The sequence below is a fragment of the Diorhabda sublineata genome, chromosome 4, assembly GCF_026230105.1.
Source record: "Diorhabda sublineata isolate icDioSubl1.1 chromosome 4, icDioSubl1.1, whole genome shotgun sequence".
Lineage (NCBI taxonomy): Eukaryota > Metazoa > Arthropoda > Insecta > Coleoptera > Chrysomelidae > Diorhabda > Diorhabda sublineata.
The window spans coordinates 16147290-16165548 of record NC_079477.1 but is presented as its reverse complement, the minus strand read 5'-3'; the positions used below and the strand labels follow the sequence as shown (position 1 = coordinate 16165548).

The following is an 18259-nucleotide window of genomic DNA, read 5'->3' as shown; positions in this document are numbered from 1 at the left end:
TTCCATATGAGGCCATTTTTCCTTGATATTTGCATCACAACTATTCAACAACTAGATGTAGTATTCGTTATTAATTGTTTCTCCATTTTGGAGATAGTCGATGAACAATATCCCATGTGCATCCCAAAATACTGATGCCATAACTTTCCCAGCTGACTGTTGTGCCTTTGGGCGCTTCAATTGGTTCACCGGCTGCAGTCGACTCAGATGATGATCGTTTTGATTCTGAAGTAAAGTAATGCATCCATGTTTCATCCATTGTCACATATCGACGTAAAAAAATTTATTACGTGTAAACATGGCCAAACATTGCTCTGAATCATCAACACGTTTGTGATTTTAATCGAGTGTGAGTAAACGTAGCACCCACTTTGAAAAAAGCTTTCTTATGAGCAAATGATCATACATAATTGTAAACACTCTGTCTTATGATACCTTTACGGCCTCAGCTATATCCCGCAATTTCAATTTATGAGATTAGATATAACCAATTTGTGGACTTTTTTGATATTTTCTAGAGTAACCACCTCTGCGACCAGAACGTTTACCATCATCGGTACCTGTACGACCACGTTTAAATTCAGCAAACCAATAACAAATGGCTCTTTTCGATGAGGTAGAGTCCGGATAACACTTTGAAACCATTGCTGAACTTATATTGTTATTTTTTTTTATCAAAAAGCAATGATTTGAACCCATTGTTGTGAAAAAACAAAACTGTTAGTCACACGACTTGTTGAGTGATGTAATAGGCATTTCATTTCATTTTGGTAGATAACAGGAAAACATGTTTCTAGTTTAACGTGTACTTGAAAAAAGCAGTTAACAAGGTTTAAGATCTAGTACTGAAAAGTATTAGAATCAAACTTTACCTTCTTTACACTTCAACAATTTCAGATTTTTTTTAAGATTTGATTTTGATTTGATCACTAAAAATTTTAAAAAATTCAACATAGTGATAGTGTAGATTTAAGAATTAAGTATATTTTGACAACATCTAAAGCTTTCTCATTTCAGTTTTAAAATTTCTAAATTATCATAGTTTTTATTTTAACAATCAAATTTCAAGATCAATAATTGGCATGTGAACTGATTACTCATTAATTTTCTTCTGTGTCATCTTATTGTATAATATCCAGTTTTCTAAAATTAACTAATATCTATTATATAAATTTTCTTTAAATTTATTATTCAAATTTTTAATAAATCAATAATTTCTCGATTAAATTTTGAAAATTTATCTATTATTTATATGAAAATGAATTTTATACATAATATAATAAATATTGAACTTGCTTCGAAAATATTTATGTTTCCAAACATTTGGAGGGTATAAAAAAATTCCACATCTAATAAATATCGAACCTTATTTGGAATATATTTATTATTTTCAAACATAAGTAGAATCCCAACTCTGTATAAATACAATATGTGTTTACCTACAACTTGAAGTAAATATTGTTATCCATGTATGGGACTTAATTTTTCTCCATTTCATCCAGTTTTGTTACACATTTTGAAGGTAATGAGATAAATTTAATTTAAAAGTAATCATTTTTCCTAGATGATCTCATGGATGGTGCAAAAAGCTGGGAATGGGGTGGATTTCCAAGCGTATCTCAAACAAATTCTCCAGCTAGCGATAAGGAACATAGATCTATGCTAAGCGGTATGTTTTCCTTTATGAAACAAAAACATGGTACTCAGAATCCTTTAGAAGGAGGAATATATTTGTCAGAGATTACTTCAGGTACTGTCAATCAAGAAGTAGCTCAAACATATTTCAGTACAAGCAAGGAGAGAAAAGGTAATTTAACTTATTATGTACTTTGTAAAAATAAATTTTATTTCCTATGTAGTCCTATGTTTGGTATGCAATCAATTTGAATTAAAAACAGAAATTATTCCATCTTCATATTCTGCAAATAATATATGATAACCATATCTTATTAAATGGCGAGGAAATAGAATTTTTAGTTCTTTACTTTTTATTGCAGTATTTGAACAAACTGTTCAATTAATTTACTGTAGTACTTTTGAATCCAGTATATGAAAAAAAAAATCTAATTTTCAAAAAACCATTTTGTTAGTAAAGTCTTATTTATTTCTTCATTTAAAATAATAGATTAGATAAGAAATTTAGATATAGTTATACATAGTATATATTTAATTCCGGTTAATTTTGAAAATAATATTGTATTATATCAATATGCATGCATTTAATGATAATGATGCTTTGCTCTTGTAAAGGAAAGAATGTTGCAATTATTTCCTCTGTTAATACCAATACAAAATTTAAGCTGCATTGATTTAATATTCTATTATTTGAATACTTCGGTTGCTTCCGAGTTAAATATTTGCGTACGTTTACATATGCATGAAATGTTCCATATTTACTCTAAATTTGATTAAATGTTCAGATTTAGTCGACTTGTGGAATCGAATGAGTTTGTTTGCATACATTGAACTGATATTGAAATTATCAAGAGAATTAACTTCTCATCCTTTTTTCACAAAAAATATTTGGGACCTTTGATGTATTAGTAGCAAACAATGCTCTTGTAGATTTGTGCTTGCTATTTATTTGTATGTAATAAGTGTTATCTAATGCAAAATTTAGAAGTCGAGGTGGATTGTGAATCAGGAAATGGACCTTCGCTGACTCAAAGCCCCAACAGCGCAGATGGATGCAAAAGTATCGACTCCGATTTTGAGGATCAAAATAAATTGTAAGTAAATATCTGTAATCCAATATTAGAGATGGGAATTTTGTAACATTTTATCACATCCTATAATAGCACTTCAATTAAAAAATGTTTAATTTCTCTTATTTTTTGTTAATACATTATTTTATAAAGTATTCTGAAATTTTTTACAAACTTCTATGTGTTGTTATATATTTTATATCAGTATTTTTAACAATATATTTTCCCATATAATAACATACAATTTTTAACTTTAAAATGCTATAAAGTTAATTAAAGTGTGAATTCAGTGCCCAGACGTTTTCACAAGATATCTCGCTCTCCATGTGTGGCTGGGAACCGGAACCAAATTGCAACAGGTTTTTAGAAAAAGTCGTTAAATTTAGCGATTTGTGTAATAATCCCATTCTATTCGAAAATCCCGATTTGGTTGTGAGGATCAAAGATAAATATTATACGTGGAAAGTCGCTGCACCTATTATAACCAGTATAATGGTATATGGAAGACCGTTGGTTCAATCATCTGTTGATCAGTTATGTAATATACACATGCCAAATCGGCCAGCTGCACAGGTTAGTACATCATTTTTTTAGAAATAAACGTTTTTAAATCATTTTTCTATTTCTTTTGTGTACTGTACCTTAGTTGTATATTGGTTATCTATCATACTACTTACTATACAATTCAATAGAAGTTCAATGCTCAAAATAATTGAAAATTTTTATGATTTTCGAATATTTTATGTGTAGGAATTGAAAGAAGAAGGTCCGAAACAAGAAATTAGACGATCCTGGTGGAGATGGAGTCGTGGTGCAACTTCTAGAGAAACTACTCCTGCTTCTGAAAATGTTAATATTAAAAAAGTTGTTGATACCAAACAGGTTGTTATAGAAAAGGGGGAGCATGTCAAAATAAAAGAAAATGACAAATTAGAAGAAAGTGACAAAACGGGTGAGTTCAATATATTTTAATAACATATATCTGGCTCTAGTATGTGATTATCAATGAACTTCCGTTTGTAATGAACAAATTTTTTTTCTTCAGAGTCTTTTGGTGAACAAATTAATATACCTAGATCTCCTAACTCTAGTTTTGAAAAGTATCGAAAAACTTTAAGATTGACTTCTAAACAAATTGTAAGTATTTATTTCAAATGGTTTTCCTAATAATGTACTCAAAATATTTTACAGGCTTCATTAAATTTAAGAGACGGTTTGAATGAAGTAGAATTCAGTGTTACAACAGCTTATCAGGGAACTACAAGATGCCAGTGTCATTTGTACAAGTGGAAATGGGACGACAAAATTGTTGTATCTGATATAGATGGTACCATAACAAAGTAAGTTGACTGTCATTAAAGTTTCCAACGTCTCCAGTCTAAATGTGTGGAGGGTCTTTATAGACAAAAATAAGCATTTTACCTTACAAAAATTGAATAACTAAAATTGATAACCTGTTTTTTAGGTCTGACGTTTTAGGCCACATCTTACCTATCGTTGGCAAAGATTGGGCACAGACTGGAGTAGCTCAATTATTCAATAAAATTGAAGATAATGGTTATAAATTACTCTATTTGAGTGCAAGAGCCATTGGCCAGGCAAGGATTACCAGGGATTATTTAAAATCTATTAAGCAAGGAAATTTGAGTATGCCTGATGGTCCAATACTTTTGAATCCAACATCTCTGATAACGGCTTTCCACAGGTAAACAGGACAAATTATGTTTTATATGGGTACCATCTGTCATTGAAATTCTTTGTCATCGATTATTATTGTAAACGACAAAATAGGAGGCCCTGTTTTTTTATTTCATGTTTCTCTAAAATTCCATAATTCCAGCAATTTCGACTGTTATGACTGTTATAAATTTAGCAAAACCTTGTTAATCTGAACATGATAAAGACCAATTTCAATTACAGAATTGTGTGAAGATTATTGTTAACGATTTGTAATAATCATGTGCTAAGTATACAGTTAGGATATTAGAAACTCACTTGAAACTAATTATATGGATTTATTAAAATGGAATTGTAAATCATTTCGTGTTATTTCGAAGAAAAAATATTTCATTCTTGTCATTGTTGATATTATTATCCTTTCTAGTATGTAATTTTGACTGATGTTGCGGGTTGAGGACTCAAAATAAAATACCAACGTTTCGATCTTTTATTTGATATTTATCAACTGTATCTTAACAGAAGAATTATCTCTTTGTGTGGAATATGTATATATGTATTTTATCTTTTTACTGACATCTAATAATATGAAAAACTTGAAAAAGATCAAATAAAAGATCGAAACGTTGGCTTTTTAAAAAACTCTTGGACAGTTTTATTTTGAGTCCTCAACCCACAACACCATTCGAAATTACATTATAATTAAATAATTATGAAACATCTGTGTGTTTATATCTGTGTGTTCGTGATAATCTCAAAAACTACTAGGAGGATTTTGTCGCAGTTTTCACGAATATTTAGAGTTATTCATTGTAAAGGTTTAGGTATATAGTGTGTCAAGATTTTAACTGAATGAGTTGAAATAAGATGATTGTTAGAATAGTCGAACCTAATGCCTTGGAGATATAACAAAATATTCCTCTTATATAGAACTAAAAATGTCAGTAATAGTATTCTAAGATTAGCTCATTACACACATCACTATACAGAATTATGATAAAGTAATGCACAAAATTCATACAAAAACTAAACAAAACTAAACAAATGTTGTTTTTTGAATATATGAAGAAACTACATAATTTAAAAAAATTAAAAGTGACGTAGTAACAATATCAGAGTTTTTTTATTGTTTTAATAAATCAACTTTCAGTCTTACAATTAGCGTCATACCAATTTTATTATTATGACTTCGTTAACTGAAAGAGAGGATTGAAATTCTAATGATGATAGCTTATGGCGATAGGTGCATTTTGAAAGACATCCAAATACTAGAAGCACAATAAGCAGAATTGTTGAAAACTTTAATGAAACGGGACCGTGGAAAACCAGAAATAAGTGACGATGAAAAGTTAGATATTCTGCTGTTATTAGAAAACAACCTTCATGCAACTACTACAGAAATTTCCTTATAACAAAATGTTAGTTGTTTGTAATAAAGTTTTGAAAGAAAAAAAAACTGCACCTATACAAAGTTCAATTTGTTCACGAACGGATGATCTGGACAGACGTTTGGAATTTTCTTAATCTTCATGAGACACTGTGGTGAAAATCTAAGTATTTTTAATAGTGTGGTATTTTCAGACTAGGCAACGTTTTGTTTAAGTGGTATAGTAAATCGACATAATTGTAGATATTGGGCTTGGGAAAATCTGTATTCAGACAAAACACACCCATAGCCCTCAAAAAATTTTGTAGGAATCATTAGGAAAAAATTTATTGGCTCTTATTTCTTCTGCGGGAATTTAACAGCAGAGTGATATTTGGAACATCTTTTCATATGGCAGTGCTTCCAGATCTAATTGCGGCAATTTCGAATCCAAATAAAAATTGGATCTCAGTATATGGCCCCAACAAATGGTCTTACTTCCATCATATTATAGGCTTAATGTTCAAAGGTTTCTGGATAACCCGTCTGCAGGAAAGTGGATTGGAAGACGTGGATCAATGTAGTGGCCATCTAGGTCACTTGATTTTACCCCCGTTATTTTTTGCTGCGGGAACATTTAAAAAATCGGTTCTACGTTAAATGACCAGACAATTTAAAAGACTTAATGGAAGACATGAAATGGCTACGCAGATAATTAAAAACTCTATAAAACATGTCTACCATCGTTTTGGCCTATGGCAGATAGTAAACGGAACACAGTTTGAACTTTCCTTTAAGAAATAGTTTGGGTTTGATAGACGATTTTTATAAATTTTCTGTTTTTTTTTTTAATTTTATGGCTCCTACTTAAATCATTTTTTTATAATTCAGGAAAACAAGCTTCATCAAATAATGTAAAAAAATCTTCTTATTATAAAGTAAAAGTATTGACGGTTTTATTCAAAAATGAACATTATACTTAAAAATAACCCTATATATGTCTGTTCATGATAAAATAAAAGTTTTTTACCATTTTACATAGATTAATTGTTATAGGATAACAATGGTTGAAAATATCGGATAAACTGAAGCCTCTAGAACTTTTTCTTAAAATACACTGCACTTTAAGATGTAATGAAATTATGCATAGTGAAATATTTCTATTGGTGTGCATCTCTTGAACTTATTTAGCACTAGTTTTATTGTTAATTATTTTATTCTTTCATAAATCAATAATATCTTTTATTGAAAATAACTTTCTGGAATCAAACTTTTCATTTCATAATTGTGCATATTAATTTATTATTTGGATTTTAGGGAGGTCATCGAAAGGAAGCCAGAACAGTTTAAAATTTCATGCATGTCCGATATCAAAGCTTTATTTCCTGTTGATTCAAATCCTTTTTATGCTGGTTATGGAAATCGAATTAATGTAAGTATCATTATTCATTAAATTAAAAGCTTACTTTCAAGATTATTTTTAAAATTATTTTCAATGTCGGGAAAGACTTTCTTCGTAAAATTTTGAATTGAAGACTTTATTTAGTAATATTTATGAATGTGTAATGTACAGAAACTTCACAGGAGAAATTGGGGTTGTAACCCAAAGATCCTCTTGTGGATCTATACGGCAATTGGATATCAACAACACATATGGCTCAGTGGTTTGGGGTACTAGAACTAGTCTGAATTCCACGAGGAACAATTTCTCTAAGTTAAAAAGACTGGCCTGCATATATGTAACCGCTGTACTATAAGTGATTCCAAATCTCCCACCTTTCCACATAGTACAGGCGGAAAAACATCACTCAGAATGTTCAGAGACGGAATCAACAAGGCAAAACTGTACTCAAAAAATGATCAAATCTGTAACATGCCCATGGTGTAATGGAAGTACTATCATTGTTAAGTGGTAGTTTTTATTAATTTTGGTGATTTACTATGCTCGGAGATAGTCTCAGTTTTAGTTTTTTTGTCAACAAAAATCGTATCACAACCCATCTCACAAATAGCGAAGAAATGTTACCGTGATGCCATAAGTTTTTCTCTCAATTGGGTGCCACTTTTCCTCACAATAAAACAAAACAAATCGATTATTGCTGGATGATCAGCTCACCTTTTTCTGAATAAGAAATCCTGCATACCTTGTTCGATAATTTCAGAGGATGAAGTGCGTGAAATATTGAAAAGATTTAGCTTTGAGAAAAAAATCACCTCAATACTAAGCTGTAGATAGAAGTAAATGGGATAAAAACACCTTATGAAAAATGAACAAAAATGCCATCAAATGATATATGAAAGGCTTCGAAGTAGCTGACAGAACTGGAATGTGTACAGTTCCAGAACTGTAAACACTCTGAAAACCTGGGGAACACACCAAGCATGCTTCAAGCAGAAATTTATGCAATTGAAAAATGTGTCTAATTCAATCTATATAGGAACTATCCTGTCTGATAGCGAAGCAGCCATTAGAGCTTTAAGCTCCAATATTATAAAATCAAAACTAATTTGGGAATACCAAGATGAATTGAACGAGCTGGGCAAGAAAAATAGAATTGCCCTGCAATGGAATCCGGGACACACTGGGAAACGCATTGGCCGATAGTCTTTAAAGTAGGGGCAGACAAACCCTTCATAGGATCTGAACCCTTCTGTGGTATAAGCTACAGAACAATTGAAATAGCATTGGAAAAAAAGTAAGTACGGGTAAAACTGATTACTGGGACAACCTACAGGGGCTGAGACAAGCAAAGACTATCTTGGGAAAGTAGAGAAAATCTGTAGAGAAAATGCAACGTGAAGATTCTGGTGCTCAGAGGACAAAACCTCTATCCACACTTTCTCGAAGTATGAGATATATATCTCCAGTCGGTGATATATTATATAATGTATAATCACAAATATTTAATGACTATTAAAATTCTTTTAGAAAAATTCAGCTTCCTTTATCGTATTAGATTTATCTTCACAAATATATTGTTCCCTAATACACATACATATAAAGACTCAATACTAAATAGAATACGTTATACGTTTCAGGACGTTTGGGCTTACAGAGCAGTTGGGATACCAATAGTTAGAATATTCACCATCAATCCAAAAGGGGAATTAAAGCATGAACTCACCCAAACTTTCCAGTCAAGGTAAGAGGGTTATTATTACTACCTCGATTTAAGATAATGTGATTGGTGTAGGGGCTATATGCTACTGTGGGTTGCTGGTTGCTTGGTAATTTTGATTTTGTTACTCCAGTCAGTTGCTGATTTTTTCATTTAATTTTGCAGTTACTCAGGCCAATCTCTGGTGGTGAATGACGTATTTCCCCCAATTTTGAATAAAATTAATTTATATGATACAGATGGAGATTCTGACTATGTGGATGACTCTGATTCTGAATCATCCTCTTTTCGGGAAAACTAAATATCAATTTATACAAATTGTAGTTTCTCATGATATTATTTTAATTTATATTTAAATTCTTAAGCGAAGATATTAGTTGAATCAATTAAATTTCTAATAAAATATGGGGAATATTAAAAAACTATTGACAGTAACAAAAATGTTATATTCGAAAATTGTCTTGTGCTCATTCCATAGAGATAAATTCCAGAACAAATTTCTTTGACAAACATTATGAGAGCTTATGCTATAATCAGTCCTTCTGCTTGTAATGGGGTCAAATTGAAAATATTGAAACACATTTTTATGATATAATCACTTATCCTAAAAGTATCTCTTGAGAAAGTCTCTCACATTAAACACACTTGTTACTACTACTACAGCAAAACTTAAAATTACACTATCTGATGCGCGTTTTGATAACAAAGTTATCATCTTCAGAGATCGAAGCTATGTGTAATCAAGAATATTATCAACGTTTCTCGAAATTTTCTATATAACATATCGATATTTTTTTATTATTCCCTGTTATTTTATACACAAAATAATGTAATTATTGTTATACCTTATTATCTATTTAATTGTTGACTGCTAAGTATTTTCTCTCTCTTTCTATAGTCAATATATTATTCGTTAAATGAACATATGTGTTTTATCAAAATGCATGGTTAGGTGAATTTTTGATTAGCATTCATAATGTTAATGTCGGGTGAAACATATAGGAGACTTTTATATATTTTTTCTATGCTAAATTCTTTACCTGTATGTTTCATTAATAATCATCTAAGTTCGCTTTTTGCTTGGTTTTTCTGTATTGATAAAATACATATGTACGTTGGTTAACTAATTATAAGTAAATATAACGAAGTTGTTAAATAAAATTACGAAAGCTAAGTATGGGGTTAAACGTTTCGGATCTTCTACAACCCATCCTCAGTCAACACGTGATTTGGTTGCATCGATGATTATGGTAAGCAAGCAGTGTTATATTTCAATATCTTTTCTTGACTCTTCTGCACTAATTTCTGTTTATCATCAAGATTAACTTGAAAAGCATTACATATTAAGTAATATTGTAGGGGATACTACTAATTATCTACCTAACTGTGAAACCTGAAATTTTTAAATAATATACAGGGTATAAGGTGGGTGAATTAATTGACCCATTCCAACATATTTTAATTTGAGTCACATGTATTGTCATTAATATTCCTGTTACGTTGATTACCAGTAACCTTGTTAAGCTTCAGTACAAGCATTACTAGTAAATTTAGTCAATACTACTTTCATCTCTTTAAATCGAATCTATATATTGTATTAGAACTTTTAAAGAAGAGAACTACTCCATAATCAATTCAAGTTTTAAAAAAGATGTGAATTTACTATTAGCTGGGCACATTCGCTGATCAATATAGACACTGTTAACCCTCTGTAGCGCCATGTGACATTTTGGTCAATAATTAATTTTTTACCATTTAAAATTAAAATATAAATACAACTCTATTTTGTGCAACTGTAACAAACCAATGTATCGCTTTAGTTGAACATAATTAATGTAGGTGGCGATAGTACAGTGTGACAGCACTTGTTTGTTGAACCCGAGGTCTAATTTTTATAAGATTCAAGTTCTCAGTAGAGTATATGAATCGAACCTAAAATTAGCTCAGAAGATATGGTAGTGCCAAACGAACCAGTTCTTGGTGCTTCTTCAAATGTTATTGTGTGTCTGTTACGAGAAGTACCTCGCAACCAAAATTACAAATTATCTTTAGAAGCTTACCACTGCTAGTGTACTTATCACAAAACGGTATACTAAGTCTTCTTACAATTCGCAGAAACAAGATTTGAGATTTCAAATTGTCTACAAGAAATTTTTAATAAAGACAAAAACTATTCTGTTGAGTATGTTGCTGATGTCAATGGTGTGGATGTAGCAACGTAGCTTGAAGATGCCAAAATCACTTGTGAGGTGGTATGACAAAAAAACCAAGTAGTACATAACAAATGATCTTTCAAATATTTTTGGAGAATATGATCGCCATATGGGTGCCGTAGACCTTATTGATAGCATCAGGGGATGTTACAAAATACAGCTACGTAGTGAAAGGTGGTAGGTTCGAATACTTTTATCATTTATTGGACTTACTCTTCACAAAAGAATTCATAGAGATAACGCTTGCAAGAAAAACATCTTAATTCTGCTGATTTTTGGCTACAGCTTTTTATATACTTCCAGTCTATCGTCGATCTATTGAAAACAAATTTCAATGAAAACGACACAAAGGTACAACATTTTGCTTCACTGTCAATCATGCAGGATCGGACGTGATATAGGTCTGTTTGGACAGAAAAATAGAATATGCTGCGAATTTCTTCAATGCTTTTCTATGAGACGTATGGCTACAAAAAACACAAAATTGTTTCAAACCTTTACTTTTTTGATGCAGTGTGACATTTATTTCAGACTATTTTTAAATGTGATTTTCTCATATGCATTTGAAAAAAAAATACAGAAGGTTAACAAGTTGATGTCGGCAACTACTGCATTTGAATTGTTCAAAACAAAATTTCATAAATATATTGAATTTTTTTATTAGACAAGGTGGCATAAAATCTGACTGAGCTGTTTTCGAGAAATATTGGTGCTAACCAGCATGCTTCAAACTCATTTATAACTTTAGATTAGAGTCAATATTTTCGCTTTTAGAAGCAAGGAACGTTGTAATTACACCTCAGTATACTACAATTATTTTATGAATTACTAACACATGGCCCATATAAATATTATATTGTGTCATTTGAAAAATTTAATTGCTATTTAAGGAAGATTGTGTAATAAATTACTGTTCATGTGTTATGGTTAGGTAGATGTTTCTAGTGTCTAGTTTTTTTTAGTTAGATATATCAACTACATATTATTAATTCTCATTTTCCTTTCGTTTTTCTAATATTATTAACATCATCATTTTCACAACTTGCTCAATTTTGCCAAAAAAGAAGAAAATTAATGCCATCATATGTGGTATTGTAATATTTGGATGTTAGAGAAGTTATCAACTTCCATATTTTTTAATATTCTCAGCTATTTGTTCACTTTTATGGGACAAACTACTTGAAAATTGGCTATAATAGTTAATTAACTTCACTTTATAATTTTCGTTTGTTTAAATCAATTTGAAAATTATTTTAACAGTTCTACCAAACATAATATCTCATATGATGGAATGATCAGAATTTTTGTTATTCATTGTACAAAGTTTTCTGAAAATTCTAACATACAGATAATCTGTGATATTTTCCAAATCACTTGCTTTCTGAATTGGGATGTTAACTTTAATCTTTTAAAATCGTAGCTACCATGCTTTTAACAATATTCCTCATACTGGTTATTTGAAATACTATTACACTTAGATATGTATATTTGAAAATGTTAAATATTATACTTTGATCTTACTTATAATTACAACAATATTACATTAAAATGATTTATCTTGAACATATTGAAATGTCTGATTCAAATTATTGAAGGTTTGCCATTATTAGTAAAGGTTTTTTCGATTATCAAGAGATTTAATTAATATTTCTAACTTGGAACCTTTGTCTAGTTCCTAATGCCCAGAAAATTCTGCCTTTTAATACATATTTTTATGTTACATAACAAAAGTATATCGATTTTAGGATTGTGGTTATGGGGTTTTAAACTGTTTGGAACAATTTTCATAGGTATTGACATACATAAGATTTATTACTACTGCAAATTTATTTTGCTGTGTTAATAACTCCACATGTACGTGCTTGATACTAATAATTTACAGTAATATGTTATATCAGAACTTTGTTGCTATTCAACATCCTATGAGTATTGAAAATCAATTAAGTGTCAACTAGTTACTACTTTAGATTACTAGATTTTTTTTAAATCTTGTAATTTTTGTAACTACATAAAAATAGTACTTCTAGTGCCTCAATTCGACATCTAGGAGAATGCTCAAATATTGTGTAATGTAGACTGATAACATCTAAATATAGATAATATTTACGGTTAGGAATTGATTTTTTATGTACATATTAGGTAATGCTAACCTTAATATTGACATTCTACTAATTTTAAAGGTGGACTTCACTGATATTAAAAATTTAACTGTTTGTCTCTAAATGTATGAGTCAATTACCGTTTCCTTATTTACTTTGGGTATTTCGTATTCGTAATGAAAAATTAATCTTTTTCTTCTGTTTAATTTATATTCTGTAAATGAGCTAATATATTTTTTTAAATTATTACTTCTTGGACCTTTTTTATATGTTTAATATCGTGATTTTTTTCTATAAAAATCAGTTTAAAATTAAATGTAAAAATTAACTTTTCGACCTAAATAAATCATAAAGAACGAAGTAGGTCATAGAAGAGACCTAAAATCAATATACTAATATTTTTATATTCTATTTCAATTATATGGTTGCATTTCTCGTCAGCGTTCCTTACTTCACAAACAATTTTCTTTTTTTTGAAATTTCACTATGTAGGTTCATAATGAAATAATGGTACTTTCTTTATTGACAAATTGATATTATTATTGGAATTATTTTGGAATATTTTCATTGGTGGCATTCTGTATTTCCTAAAATTGGTCTTATTGCTGAAATCATTTTAAAACATTTTTATTAGTGGTTTCTAATTTCTAATTTCAGATACTAACTATTCTCAAGTACATATTGTATGTAAATTATTATGCATTGCGAATTTTAATATTGGAGTAATCTAACTCCAAATAAATAATATGTATCATTTTTATTCTGAAAATATACTCACTACTAACATGACAAATATTACCAGGATTCACTAGGAAGTCTTTGTATTATTACAAGAAATTGAAATAATGAATAGTTAACTAGATCTGATGATTCAAATTAATTACCTCTTTTTGTGTAGCTTAAGATTGTAGATTTATTTATGCCGTATAATCATAATTAATTATATATAACTTCAAGTGTGATAATAAGTAATTAATAAATATTTCGATTTTAATATTTGCTTTTCTTTATTTTCAGTTATTCCAACATGAGTGTAATTGTTGACCAGCTGTTTCCGTCTCGTTTGGAAGCAGCAAATGATTTCTCGCAAAATATATATTGGCGTGATCCTATAGCGCAAATTGATGAAGACCCTTTAGTTTAAAAGGCTATTTATAAAATATGTCATTTGCATTTATTAATGTAAACCTCTGTGATTAGCTTAAAATATTTGTGCTTATTGCTGATTACTGTTTAAGTTTGGCATGTGTAAATTTATAATTACCCAATTGTGATAGGAAAATTAATTAAGGGGATGGAGACGTAACATTTTAGACTTGGATTGATTTTTAAAAATATGTAAGATACATGTACATTTTAATTTTTGTAAACCCCTCTTCTGTTGTTGTAACGTAACCTTTAATTTTTATTTTATAAGGGCGCTATTAATTTTAGTAGACATTTAAATTTTTTTAGGTGATCAGACTTACCAAATTATGGCTTTATTTCACAGACCGTTTGATTTATTACTTCAGGTTTTTTTATAATTATAGTATTTGAAGGCATTATGCCAATTCCAATTTATGAGTAATTTAAAAATAGTATATTTCAACTGACATATTCTAATGGACTTGGTTTAGTTTGTGTAATACAATCAAGTTTTATTATATACTGTTGTGATTGCATTATGATTGTTTATCAAGACAAAAATATACCTGTGATGTGTGAATGTTGAAATAAAAATGTTTGCTTGTCTAAAAATCAATATTGACGTTTTTAAAATTGAGTTATGACTGACTGAAAGTTCTGAATTACTTTGACATGTATCTAAATTCTTCGCTGCCAATTTTTCAGATTGTATACAGAAATATAAACTCCAGAAAAATTTTGTTTAGGAAAATATGGCCCATTTGGTTTAAAGAGACGATGATAAAATAGTTGAAAATGTTTGTTAAAGGAATTAATGTATATTTTGGTTAACGAACTAATTTTGCTAAACAGATATCTTGACTTTCACTCCACTTCTATCTCAAACTTGGTTGAATATGATTTTCTTTCTAGTCTGGAATTGGAACTTTCTGATTGTACTGAATTTTTATCTTCGTATTTGATTTATAGTGATTATTATTTATTTGATAATCAATATTTTTGAGCTATTAGTTCAAAAACTAGTTATTTGATTGTTCCTTTTTGGAATTATCGGTGGTTATTTAGTAACATTTAGTTGTATTTTCCTTTCAATAAATTATTGGATAACACAAAATAGAATATATAAATTATGTACTGGACATACTACTATGAGTTGAGTTGATATGGGTATCAAGTAGTTTTTGGAAGAGCTCATTTCAGTTGAAATATTTTCAATTGTTTACAGTTATACTGGAAGTGAATACAAACTCTGTTAATTTGAATGTAACACACCCCGTTTTATATCGCATTTTGACAATCTATTATGAATTTATATACAACTTATAATTAGAGGATTCAAGTTATTTCAGTTTTTTTTTAATTTTTGTAACTCTCTTCAAATGCTTTTAAAAACCGATGGATGTTAACATATGTAGTGAGCTTATACTGGGGTGTAAACAAACAATATTTCAACATTTCTTTCGAGATATCTTCATAGCACACTTATAACCTTGTATATCCTGTACTCATAGTAATGCTCTAATGTTTCCTTATGTGATGTACAAACTATTATTAAGGTATGATATTTGGTTATAAATTATTTTTTGAATATTTTCAATGTCTCAGTCTAATAATTATATCTCTATAATGAAAAGGGGTAATTTGAGAGGGTACAGCAAGATCTGTATGGTAGTTTAATTATAAGCCTTTCATATAAAAACATAATGTATTACTGAATGTTACCATTTCAGTCTTAAGTAGCTAGAATTGCTTTATCAGCGAATATTTTGCAAATTGTCTAACACTATGTAATCATTATCAAACTTTTTCTTTTTATAGAATAGACAATTTTCAAAAATAATTTAAAAAAATTCCTAGAACAAATAAAAATATTTTCTAATTTAATACACAGAGAACAAAGCTTTTAAAAAGCAATTTTTGGAATATAATTAAGTAGTATGTAGAGGTAGCTTGCCATGAATATAATAATTCTATATTAAAGGTTTTTTAAGTCGTTTTGTTTGATATTAAAAGGAATTTAATTTAATCGATTTCAATTTAACCTTCCTACCATTGCATAGTAAATCTGCAAAAGTTGACATCAATTTAATTATAGTTTATGAATTTCAGTTTAGGGTAACAGTGAATTGTGTAATTCGAGTAGGCTCGTTTGCAAAAAGTTCTTTAGCCATTTTTAATAGTTTTTGCATTATCACTTAAGTTCCTTTCCTATTTCATCGGACATCGATTGGTATTTTCTTTATTAATTTTGCCTGAATGGAATGTTGAAGTCGATTATTTACAATGACTAGGATTGATTTATTTTGACTTTTTCAAGGCTGTTGGTATTGTGATAAATAATCTACCAATAAAATAGGTCTGTATTGTATTTAGTTTCTATTTTTTTTATATATATATATGTATAATTCAATTATGTTTCGTCAAAAACTTTGAATTTTGTGATATAGTTTGTTTGTAACTTTAAAAAAAGTGTAACATTATTTTGTAATTTGAGTTAGAGCAATAAATTATTTTTTTGGAAATCGCTGTTTATTTTCAAGTAATTTGTATGTTAATATCTACACTTACTTAAAATCCACTGCAAAATTAATGCATAATTTAGATTTTTCAACAATCTTGCAATGAATTTGAATAGAAAATGAAGCGGAGATTAAAAATCCAAAATATATTGTAGAAAATTGAAAGATTCAAAATAAAATTTGCAAAGCAATTTCTGCTCGACAGTATCTGGGGATACTTTGAATATGATTTCTGATTTCCTTTTGGAAAATAAAATTGATATTTTACTGGATCAAGAAATTTTTCGTGAAAATTGTGTGTATAAATTATATCTAGAGCTTTTAGCTGGCGACACTGCTTAAATTTCAAAGAGATCAAAAGGAAAGATTTTTGGTCAAAAATATATTTATGAGCATTAAGAAGATTATCACATACTGAGTGGCTCTCCCTATTAATGCCTTCCCATATTAATAGTGGTCACCTCACACATAACTGTGTTATATGCAGCCTAGTTCAACCTTCAAGCTTTGGTAGAGTTTTCGAAAGAGACCACGTCCATTTCATCGTGATAGTCTCTCCAAAATTCTTTTCGTTTCAAATACCTATAAAGCATCTGGTAGAAAACCCTTTTCACTACCGATGGGACAAATTATTACTCTATGTCCTTTTCCTAAAATTAAATTTTTCCTATGAAACCAAGCACCCTTTACAACCAAACATAAAATGTATTATTAACTCTTGAATTGTAATGAATGTGGAAATTATCTAAGTCTACCCAATAATAAATAATAGTGAAAAAAATCTCGTTAGAAACAAGCTTTTATTTGAATGAAATTTTAGGGGACTCACAATATGGTTTTAATCATGGAAGAAGCTTGATATTTAGAATTAGGCAATTAAGTCAGAAATTATAAAGATAAGGAAATTCACATATATTTTATAATTTTGGAGATAGCCTTTGAAAAAATAACAAGAGAAGATATAGTGCTATAAGTAGATGTCAATTAAAATGAAGTTCTTAGATTTGATTACGCACATACATACACAGACAGGTGACACTAAATAAAAACTTGTAAAATAGTTTTTTGAAATATTATCTACCTGATGAATTTTTTAATCCGGTGGAAAGTCCATCCAAGAATGCTTGCCTTATCCTTATTATGTTCAGCGTTTACCAATGTTAATAAATTTTTCTATTTTCGTCACGAAATTTTTTAATTTCTCGCCACCACACAATTATTTCTGCCTTTTCTAATAATAAACTTTTCCTCGTTTTTTGTATTGAAATCCCATTTCTTACAATAAATTATAAAATTTTGATCTTTTAAAATCCGGCAAGTCCTTATTTTCGTTAACTACTCTCAGAACTTTATCCACTGTAGGAAACTCATTTTGAAAGAAAAAAATTGTGGATAATTATTCTGATGGCGTTCTTGTCGAATTCATCAATTGA

The 18259-nt window shown here is 29.3% G+C and overlaps 1 protein-coding gene across 7 annotated transcripts in view; it reads left to right on the top strand.

Moving 5' to 3' along the window:
- LOC130443613 (phosphatidate phosphatase LPIN3) overlaps positions 1–16829 on the top strand; it is an 84167-nt gene extending 67338 nt beyond the window's left edge. For 4 of the 7 annotated variants that reach the window (XM_056778388.1, XM_056778391.1, XM_056778390.1 and 1 more), the window contains 10 exons: positions 1565–1807; positions 2621–2729; positions 2996–3278; positions 3456–3657; positions 3751–3842; positions 3897–4045; positions 4171–4410; positions 7066–7180; positions 8788–8891; positions 9033–10114. In XM_056778388.1, coding sequence (XP_056634366.1) covers positions 1565–1807; positions 2621–2729; positions 2996–3278; positions 3456–3657; positions 3751–3842; positions 3897–4045; positions 4171–4410; positions 7066–7180; positions 8788–8891; positions 9033–9168 — 1673 coding nt within the window. In that variant the 3' untranslated portion in view covers positions 9169–10114. Of the gene's footprint in view, positions 1–1564; positions 1808–2620; positions 2730–2995; positions 3279–3455; positions 3658–3750; positions 3843–3896; positions 4046–4170; positions 4411–7065; positions 7181–8787; positions 8892–9032; positions 10115–14196 lie in introns of those variants that run through there. The other 3 variants (XM_056778394.1, XM_056778393.1, XM_056778392.1) reach the window with 1 other exon arrangement.
- The last annotated feature ends 1430 nt before the right edge of the window (positions 16830–18259 follow it).